This window comes from Pollachius pollachius (genome assembly GCF_949987615.1).
Source record: "Pollachius pollachius genome assembly, chromosome: 3".
Lineage (NCBI taxonomy): Eukaryota > Metazoa > Chordata > Actinopteri > Gadiformes > Gadidae > Pollachius > Pollachius pollachius.
The window spans coordinates 19,601,755-19,612,979 of record NC_136936.1 but is presented as its reverse complement, the minus strand read 5'-3'; the positions used below and the strand labels follow the sequence as shown (position 1 = coordinate 19,612,979).

Below are 11,225 nucleotides of genomic sequence, written 5' to 3'. Positions count from 1 at the left end.
AAACTCAAGCCTTAAGACCCACACAATGAAGCTGGATGCGTAGGATTACAACCTTTTGAAGGGCCTCATTAGAGAGGACACATTTATTGGGAAACTGAAACAGTCGTGAACGTTTGCATTTGCCATCAAAAGTCCTGCTTTTTGCTTTGCTAGTTTAACCTCGGAGCACCTGACCTTTTTAGCTATTTTGAAGGCAAATGAGCTTGAGGTTATAGCAGGGCTATTTGTACAGTTGAATTACCTGCCAAAGGGACCGAAAGATTTAAAATGTAATATAAAACCCATAACCCATCTAGGCGGTAACTAGTTATTTCTATGAAATATAGAGTTCATAGATTTCTATGATTTTATTTTGATATGTCTTATAATCAACCTGGAATGATAGACACACCAACAGTTGTGCAGAGCCACCCGGTATCACACCTTTTCTTGCTCATAGTAATGAGACTGACTCTATTCAGTGCCGTCGGACTGCGGGTGTAAGGTCGACAGTTGTGGAGGGGCCCAAGGCCGAGGGGGGCCCATTGGAATAAAAAAATAATAATAATGAAATCTTTAGAATTTTCTACCAGCCCCTAGTGGTAGGAGCCGCACACTGCGCCCAGCGGCAAATTGCCGCCAGGCCACGTAGTATTTTTTTATCTGATCATTTGTCTGACTTTTTTCATGCTGGACTGAACAACTCTCGTATGTGGGACTTGCTAGGCCATAATAATATTCATCTAAAAGCCATTTAGTATAGCTTTGGGCTTGAAGGTTAAGCTTGACGTGATTGGAGTTCCCACATCAATTAGTTCAATATTTCCAACTTCACTCCTTTACCACTTCACTTTTTTTTTTAATAATAATAATGTATGCTAATCCACATTCATATTATTAACAACTAAAGCCTACAATACTTTGGTAGCGGGATGCACGCATTCTCCAAAGCACATCATTGGAGACTTTTCTGTGCACAGACACAGAACAAATAAACTAACAAATTCACAACTATCTCAGTCAGTAGGCTATCGTGTAAATTACAGGAACGACGACGCCTGTTATTGTAGAGCGGAACTTATAAATCACGTTACGTTGTACCCGGACACAGATAACAGTAAGACCATGGAGCTCAGTGAGGCCAGCGTGAATGCTGTCAAAATGAGTAAAGAGGGGAAGAAACTCATCCGAAAACAAATGAAAGCATGCCATATTTTACTAAAACATGACGGTATTAGAACAGCATCGCACGTCACTAAGGTAAAAAATGATGAAACGTACAAGTAAAACAAGAAGGCAGTAAACAGCAGTGGTGTAAAGACAGGAACCGCTCCATGGTTACTTAAAGTACTGAACTAAATCATAACCTTATGATATTCTTCAAGTGATTTGTTTTTAATTAGTGAATGCTACCGGTATAGATTTCCCTGTAATAATAATAATAATAATAATAATGATAATTGATTGAATTTATATAGCGCTTTTCTAGACACTGAGAGACGCTTTACAGTGAAGGGGGGACCTCTCTCACCACCACCAGTATACTGGTGTTGAACTGCATTACTATGAACCGCATTACAGTTTTTCTCAGTCGCTTTGGTACATTTCTCAAATCATCCTCAACATTTGCAAAAGAGTAAGTGCATTTCTCAAAACAATTCTTACAAATAGCAAAACACCATGGATTACCTGCAAAAGCCAGTGTCTTGCTCATAATCCTTAGTCCATCTCTTAAAAGTAAATATCTGTGTCAATGAACATGTCAGTGCCATCAGAATGACAAGTCCTTGTGTCATTGTGTAAGGATAAGACAGTCAAATATCTTAGTCAATATGACAGTGTACTCTTGAGGGATGTTCTGATGTAAACTATGGATAAAGTTTTAAAGACAATTATTGTAAATTGTAAGTTAAACTTTAGTGTATGTGGGAGATTGATTGCAAGAGACTGGACAAGATTCACATTTACGCTTTTACTGTTTGTACTGTAATTTGTTGACAGACCATGTCATTGCGATACAGAATTAGAAATGTGAGCATAGGACAATCTCCTTAGTGTAAACTGTACATGCAGTGCTGTAGGAATTGCAGTGCAGTCTTCCTTCACCTGCTGACGTTCCTGTCTGTTTGGCCACAAATTCTCATCCACATTACACAAATATCTTCATGGGATGCACCTTCGAGCTATTTCAGTAAACTGGTTAATCGTTGGTTGATCTTAGGTGTCATACATTTCCCTTCATTAGAGAAAGTCAAGATTCACCTGGGAGCAATGTACCAATTTAGGACAGATTAAAAAAAGTCTAATGGAATTGTATAGAAATATGGTTGACATATTATAACAACTTGTTCAACCATTTTGCATGTTAAGACTCATGCAATGAACTACTACCTAAATGTTCTGAGACTATTCAACAGATCCATTGTAATACATTTTGATCAACATGAAATAAGTGATTGATAATGTAGGAAAGAGCAGAGAATTGTACATAATCATTTGCATGGATGTACCAAAGCATTTGCAACTTGTACAAATAAATGAGAAACCGCTTTTTTTATGTGCACAAGTGACACAATGATGTGAAGATTGAACAAGTAGTCTTGTAGTCTTTCAATACTGATCTGAGAAATGTACCAAAGCGACTGAGAAAAACTGTTATACGTCTTTAAATATCTATAGATATTTGAAGACGTATTAATGCGGTTCATTACTCTTTACAAGTAATTATCGGCTTATTCTGCTATGATATATTTCTTATGATAAGTAATAGCATTTAAGTAGTATTTAATAGAAGCATGGATTAAGAATGAATCCGTCTGTGTCCCATCATTTTGATGACAAGACATTAGTCATTCTGTAAAGAAGTTAAGGAGTTGTTGATGTCTTCTATAGAGTCTGGTGGTGGCTAACGGTGGGCTGGGGAACGGGGTGAGCCGAGAGCAGCTGTGGGCAGCCATGAAGAAGATGGGGGAGCTGGAGACCATTATCATGCCTCCTCATAAACCATATGCCTTTGCTACATACAGGTAGGACTAGTACTTGAATACTATTAGCAAAATCTCAACTATACCACATCTTTATGTATTTGGTCATTTTCAGTTGTCATGTCAATCTTAAGATCATGGTCTTATTGTGATGATCTGTCCCTTTTCAGTATCAAGAGGTTCTGTTTCAGGGTATAGATGGCATGCTTTGGTTTTCAATGGTAGTTAGTTCACTTGCTGTTGAGAGTTGCTTTTAATGTACATACAGTTCAGAGCAGAGTGCCCAGAAAGCTCATGGCCTTCTCAATGGACACCTGTTGCAATGTGGAGACAACAGTGTGACACTCTACCTCAGCTTTGTTGATTCAGGTAACAGTCTATTAACACTCACTCACTCACTTGTTTGGGTCATTGTTGACAATTAGTTTTTGCAAAAATGTGTTTTAAAGGGATGCACCTTGTGTTGTGATTTGAGCAGTACCCTGTGAGGCAGAGGAGCATGTGCCTCTCCCAGAAGGCCTCTCATTGGTCGAGGACTTCGTCTCTTCAGAGGAAGAGGCTTTGCTGTTGGCAGCTGTTGATTGGGTCACGTTTGATGATGACACAGGTAAGAGACAAGAATACTACCTATTCTTGACATGTATCTTACTATAGATTTGTGTTTTTTATTTATTCTTACCCTTTAAAAACATTGACCTTTACCTTTGTTTGTTATTTATAGCTCAGAAGGCTTTGAAACACAGACGAGTGAAGCATTACGGTTATGAGTTTCGCTACGACACAAACAATGTGGAGAAAGACAAACCTTTATCGGTCGGTAAGTTCTGCACTTCAAACCAACCAACAACCACATCTTCTTCCTATCAGCCTATCACAATGTCATGTCATGTGACCTCCAATCCAAACGGGAGGTAGTACTCATACAGTACATTTTCCACAATTAAAGGAAACGGTCAAGGAAGCTGGCATTCAATGCTCAGGAATATTAAGATGTATTTGTTTCATTTCTAGGCCTTCCTGATGTGTGTGTGCCTATACTGAGGAGGTGTTTGAAGGACGGACACATTGGAGCCATGCCAGACCAACTGACTGTCAATCAATACCAGCCAGGACAAGGTGGGTACATAATATATATACAATATAATTATATTTTATCTTTCTACAATTTCTAGCAATGAAGACGCTATCCATTGCGATAAAAAAATACTTATATATCCCTTCTTTTGCCACAAGATGGCACCAGAGTTTAACCTAGCCCACATTTGGTTTTTTCGTCAATCCTTATGTACTTACTTAGGTTTTAGTTTGGCTTAAAAAAAACGAACAATTATGCTGACCGAAACACACACTTGACCAAACTCAGAAAACCAAAAATGTAGTTGCATATAATCTAATGATTGTGTTCTCTTATCTTGTTGCATAATGGGGTTGAATAACATGCTAACTGTACACCTCGCTGCACATAGGTATCCCCCCTCACGTTGACACTCACTCAGCCTTTGAAGACACCATCCTCTCTCTGAGCCTTGGATCCAAGGTGTGATATCTGGGTCATCTCTCTCAATCATAAAGTGTATTATTCGTTGTTCTTTTATCACCATCCTCTTGTGACGGTCTGTGTATACAAAACAAATGCACCTTTGCTCCAAATAGTTTCCATCGACATTCAAATAGTGAATTAATAAGTCCTGCGGCACTGTGTGGTCAGCAGCATTGTCATCCAGTCAGTCATTCATTCTGGATGACACGTATCAATCCAACGCTATCATATCATGTACCATATCAATGCACCTCCTCTTGTGGTCCCTAGTGAGAATACCATCAGATTAGGCTGCTATCTCCATCCTTCACTCACCCTCTTTAACCTTCCAGGGCTACTGCTCCATAATCTGCAGTAGTGTGCAGAAGCTCATACAGTGATGTATTTATTAGGAATTTAGGTCAAATTGATATAACTAAGTGGATGGTAGATTAGATTATTCTAAAATATGAACATTTCCATGGAAAAAAAACGGTGAAATCGGTTGCTGCAGTCAATTATAACACAATCTACGAACACAATGACAAACACACACACACAAACATCCATGTTATTCAGTATATATCCCCCAATATGTAGGTATATGGCAGTGCTTTTAGAAACGGTATCCTAATGATAGTCAATAGATATGGATGTTAACATTTCAAGTGTGTGTGTGTGTGTTTGTGTGTGTGGGGTTGTGGTCACAGATGGTGATGGAGTTCCGTCATCCAGACGGCCGTGTGGTGGCTGTGCTGTTGCCAGGGCGAAGCCTCCTGGTGATGAAGGGGGAGAGCCGCCACCTCTGGAGCCACGGGTGGGTTCAGTTCATTCATGTTTTTTCCCTTCTATCAGCTGTTATATTATATGTGAAAGCGACCTCATGTGACATCATACTAATTAGCATGAGTATGATGAGCATGGCAGTGCAAATCAAATGTGCACTTTTTTTTTGCAGAATGAACCTCATTGAATTGACTGAGGTTCATTTATGCGTAACAGGGCAAATGGGCTATATAGATTAATGTAAAGAAATGGGTTATGATGTTTCCTTCCTTTATTGCCTTGCAGTGTTAATTAACGTCTTTGAACGATTTCCATGTGCATTTCCTTTTTATGGGCTATTCATTTATTTGTTAGTCACTGTGGACACAAGCATCTACCACTTGATGCAATGCCATCAAGTGGTATTTTTTTTTTTAGTATTTACATTCCAAGGTACTTACTCCTTTCCATCGCTCATACTCTCTCTAGGATCACGCCCAGGAAGTTTGACATGGTGCCTGCCTGCGACCCTGAACCCCCTGCAGCGATAACCCCTGACCTGGGAAATCCAGGCAATCTAACCCTGAGCAAGAGGGGCACCCGAACCTCGTTCACCTTCCGCAGGATCAGGCGATCGCCCTGCCAATGTGGTGAGCTGCCTCCCCAACCACTCAGCTAATTGATTGTTTGTGCATATGTAAACAGCGGCATACACTGGCCTTCCATGGTAGCAAAGCATAGACCCTGGTGAGAATAATCTGTACTAACTGCTAAGTGAGGTAGTTCCCTGTGATGTGATCAATGACATCACTACATGATGTCGGTTTATCCAGCTGTCTAAAGCTTTGACTCTGTCTATTTGACCCCATATCCATGCATATCAACAAATGGTGACAAAGTGATCGAGTGTGTCCGTGTCAAAGCCTCTAAGTAATTGAGAATATGTGTCTGTAAAGATGTTTAATCTCCTTCCATTGATTGATAATTTGATAGTTGGCTCAGTTTCCTTTTGGCTCATCAGGTTGTAACATCGGTCTCCAATATAGCTTCACCAGCAGAACTCTGTGTCCACGATTGTAGTTACTCCCCCCTGACTTCTAATATGTAAACGATTAATATGTAATCGCAGTGGTCACAACTACCCTTTAATGGTTTGGTTGTGCATCAATGTGATGCATTTCGTCAAGCGTGCTCTTCTTCGCGTCTGCTTACCGTTCATCCTTCCTCTCCCCTCAGCGTTTCCCTCCGCGTGTGACAGCCAGGGGGCTCCGTCCTCCCTTCCTTCGCCCCCATCACTCCCGCGTTGCCAAGGCGATGCGGCCCGCCTGGAGGAGGAGTATGTGCACCGCGTATACGACGCCATCGCCTCCCACTTCAGCGGCACGCGCCACTCGCCCTGGCCGCGAGTGTGTGACTTCCTGTCCTCCCTGGTGCCTGGCGCCGTGCTGGCCGATGTGGGCTGCGGAAACGGGAAGTACCTGGGAGTCAACCCGGAAGTAGTGGCGGTGAGTGTTTTCAGATGTCGGCAGGACAGGATAGTGGACAGTTGTGTGTTAGAATGCAGAGACGTTTGCTAATTCTTTTGAAAAAAAAGATTGTGCAAGTTCACGTGCCAAAGTCTAACGAGTTGCTAAATTGCTTTATGACAGCATTGCCTAACTGTACGGTCACACCAAAACCTATAAAGCGTTTCGAGTGATAAACGCCCATTCACTTTCTATTAGACATGCGCGATAAAGCGATAGGAGCGATAGGAGCGATAAAAAGCTTGAGCGATAGCTTTAAAGCTGTAAAGCTGTAAATGAGAGTTGAAAACTTTATGCAAATAGCTATCAACGATTTAGCTGTAAATTACCCGACAACCAATCGGAATGTTTTGAGGAGCAAGATGGACCGTTCAAATGGTTCACGTGATGAGCGATATAAATATTTTGGCCAGCGTTGCGTTTTGAGCTATTCTGCGATTTTGCATCTTTTACAGCTTTTTGTGTGAACATACAGTAAGAGAGTAGTAGGCTGATCATGGTACATTCTCGGCTGTCTTTTAGTCGAAAACCTGTGTCTGATTGACTCTGTGCCTGTTTGCTATGCATGATTGATTTTGAGTGTGGATAAAAGGTGTGAGTTAATAGGTTAACGGTGCAGTGTGTAGAGTTGACCGGCATCTAGTGCATCGGATTTGGAAGAAGTGGAACATAACATGAATATAATATTGTGTGTAAGTTTTAATGACTGTATAATCCCATGAAAATAAGAATTGTTTTATTTTCGTTTCATTAGAATGAGCCTTTTATATCTACAAAATGAGCGGGTCCTCTCCTATGTTGCACTGCCATGTTTCTGCAGTGTCCCAGAACAGACAATGGCCCCTACAAGGGCCCTCTGGTTGACTGGCGAATCCCTCCTTTTACTGGATACTCTGACACTTAATGTCCATCCGGGCATCAGTAACGACAGCGGTTCTCCCTTCTGCAACGCTGTTGTTCCGCCGTAAAACATCTGTGGGGTATTCCATCAAAGTAGCTAACTAAAGCGGCGCTTAGTTGATTAAGCCCAGTTAGAACTAACTCCAACTTCCACTTGAGGCTAAAGCCGTTCCATCAACCCAGTTCAGCTGTGCCTTGCTCAGGTTAGTTCAAGCCAGGCTTACGTTATTGTGGATTACGCGCGCTCATGAGATATGTAACCAGCCCAGAACCGTGAATGTCGAATCATGGATCAAATGTCCGAAAAGGACAGAGCGGGATCTTTTCTAGCGGTGAACACAGGCTGCTTGTGGAGTTCTATGAGGAGTACAAGCATATAATAACTCAAAAAGGGAACACCTTAACCATTAATAAAAACAGGCCGCCTGACAATAAAATCGCCAATCTTTTGAATGAATAAGTAGTATTAAGCGTAACATAATTAAATGTAATATTGACCGCACATTCGTAATCAGGGAGACGGGCTCGAGGTAACGTGTCAGGCTTGTACCTGGTCGTCCGGGGTTCAATCCCCAGATTAAATAGTGGTTTACGTAGGATTACTGGGGAAATCCGAAAACGTTTCATGCCATTTATTTTCTATTTCTTTGAATATTCTAAATTGATTGACCATACTACTTTTATTGGCTGCCTGCCGAGAAACTCACCTGAATGGAATTTATGTGGCTGCAATTTCCCATGCAGCAGTGTCTTTGTCATTGTGACAAAGGCTTATCAGTAACATTAATATTAACATTAACTTTACCATGGGTTTTTGCTATATTTGGGTTCTAGGATATTGTAAGACGTATTTATTATATAAAAAGTCAATTGTTAGGCCTAATTACTCCGATATAAAGGAAATTACAAAAATATGCCAATGGCAAGAATTCAATGACGTGCCCAGGACGCAAACTCGGGTCGCCCGTACTACAGGGACGTTGCTAGACCACTTACCCAACTGCTGGTTCCCGATTTTGATAGAATACATACATTTGTCTTAAAATCTGTTTTGAAAATATCCACGATAACAATAGATGGCAATTCATTTAATTATTTTATTTGCATCATTTAATCTCATACCCTTACTGAAAATATAGGCTGTTGTACTTCATATATGTACATTTATGACGAAATGGTGAGGAGTAGACTTGGCGGAACCTTCTGATGGTACACTTGTTTCCGACAGATGGGACTTCTCTGAAACACCGCTCAAGTAAGCCTAACAGTTAGCCTGGTACCGACCAGGTTCATTTAGTCGGATAAATTGCCATGGTTACTTAGCGGAGATTCCCTTAAGTCACGTTGATGGAACGCAACTCTAGCTTAAAGTAGCGAGGCTAAGCGAAATAAGCCCGGCTTTGCCTTTAGCTTGGTTGATGGAATACCCCCCTGATTTGGCAGAGTTTCATGGGCTCCCCAATTTCGCAAAAAGAAAGTAAGTAGGAAATGGTTGGTGCCCTTTCTTGTCACCTCTCCTGGTGTACAGAGAGAATTCATGACCGCAAACATGTATTTACTACAGTGTAGTATGGAATTAGTAAATTCATAGAAAAAGTAACATTTGCACCTTTACCAAAACACTTTCCCCCATCTTTCCTGCCTTCTTCCTTCTCTTGTCATTCACCTCCAAACATATTTCCTTAATGGTGCTCTCTATCTATCTATCTATCTGTCTGTCTGTCTGTCTACAGTTGGGTTGTGACCGTAGCAGTGCCCTGGTCCACATCTGTACAGAGAGGGGTTTTCAGGCGTTTGTGTCTGATGCCCTCAACGTCCCCATGCTCACTGCCTCATGTGATGCATGCATATCTATTGCTGTCATACACCATTTTTCCACACCGGTAAGCGCGCACACACACACACACACACACACACACACACACACACACACACACGACACCTCTGTCCTGTACTAGGACAGAGTGTGACACTGCAAAAAAAAATTGTGTGACACTAAGCATAAACAATAGACATGCAAACTAAAGAAGTGAAATGTGTTTTTGGTCAAAGTACACACACAAAATAAACCTTAGCTGACATTATGAAACGGTATTGTGTGTGTGTGTGTGTGTGTTATAGGAGCGTCGCCTGGCTGCGGTCAGGGAACTGATGAGGCTGCTGAAGCCCGGAGGTCGGGCTCTCATCTATGTATGGGCTCTTGAACAGGAATACAACAAGCAGAGGTCAAAGTACCTCAAACACCAGAGCAGGGAACTTTCTGGAAGCCCAAGCACTACAGAGGGCGAATCAGAGGGCAGCGCATCACCCCAGAGGAGTGTAAATAGCCACGGCGACGTAGGCATCACAAATGTTGACAGACACGATACAGAGGTCAGTGGCCCCGTAGATCAGAGGCCAGGCGAGGACCAGGTGCACCATGGGAAACTGAGTGTCCACACCAATCGCACCGCTTTCAACTCCCAGGACTTGCTGGTTCCCTGGCATCTGAAGGACGGGATGGGCAAGGCGGGAAAGGGAAGGAAAGGAGGGAGAGAAGCTGGGAACCGTGACACCATAAGAGAAACGGCCTTGGCTGTTTCTGAAGATAACCCCTCGATGGCCAAAAATATCTTGCCTTCTGTCGAGCCTACTTCAGACTGCAAGACTGAACCAACTGATTCCAATCAACGGAGCACACACCCGGACTCAATGTCGGCTAAGGTGTCGACCCCTAATGTTTGTCTGGATTCCAGCCTGCCATCCTCAACAAAGGATGCTGATCATGCATGCAAATCCTGTCCCGGTTTTGAAGCTGCTGCCACACCCGCTCTCCCAGAGTCCGTTACGGCGGCTGCTGTATTCCACCGCTATTACCATGTCTTCCAGCAGGGAGAGATTGAGAAGGTGTGTTGTCAGGTAGATGGTGTCAAAGTTCAGACCAGCTACCATGACCAGGGAAACTGGTGTGTGATACTGGTGAAAGACTGAACAAATGAATACAAGAACAAGAACCGCTGCCCAACAAACATATGTTATAAACATATCCCCCCTACACACTCACACATAGAGCTTTCATAAAACGATGTGCCATGTGCCGCAGTTTTACATGGCGTAATAACTATTAAGTCCTCCTGCACATATGTGGCGATTGGTTGATTGATCCTAAACATGTTATTATGTTAAAATTATGTGAAGCCCATATCTAATAAATTTTAAATTGTTCTCTGTTGTTTGCTGTATTGTACGTGCTTCATTAATTCTGCTTGGGTCACATGGGGCCAAGAGGCAGTTTCCATGGTGGGAGCCAAACTCCCTATATTTAGATTAGCAAGGAAGAGCAGACCACGATAAATCAGTGTCAGCAAATAATTGTTGCCACGTGTTTTAATTTAGTGTGTTGCTCAGCGGAACTTTGGGTTTCCCGGAACATTTTGACAAACTGCAAGCCCTCAAAGATGAATTTAGTTCATTTTATTGTTTTAGTTTCCCCATTATGGAAGGCTTCCCAGACAGTGAGACACTGGCTGAAATTGGGTTGTGCACCTTGTCTTATCCAGCGTCTGCTATGCA

The 11,225-nt window shown here is 42.0% G+C and overlaps 1 protein-coding gene across 1 annotated transcript; it reads left to right on the top strand.

Annotated features, from left to right (window-relative positions):
- Positions 1-1,104: 1,104 nt before the first annotated feature.
- alkbh8 (alkB homolog 8, tRNA methyltransferase) lies at positions 1,105-10,804 on the top strand (the record flags this gene model as incomplete). The annotated part of the gene is made up of 12 exons (XM_079733541.1): positions 1,105-1,239; positions 2,872-3,005; positions 3,232-3,332; positions 3,442-3,570; positions 3,685-3,780; positions 3,975-4,079; positions 4,430-4,500; positions 5,193-5,299; positions 5,737-5,897; positions 6,484-6,752; positions 9,407-9,556; positions 9,795-10,804. The coding sequence occupies 12 exons, from the start codon at positions 1,105-1,107 to the stop codon at positions 10,641-10,643; spliced, it is 2,307 nt and encodes a 768-aa protein (XP_079589667.1). The 3' UTR covers positions 10,644-10,804.
- Between the last annotated feature and the right edge of the window lie 421 nt (positions 10,805-11,225).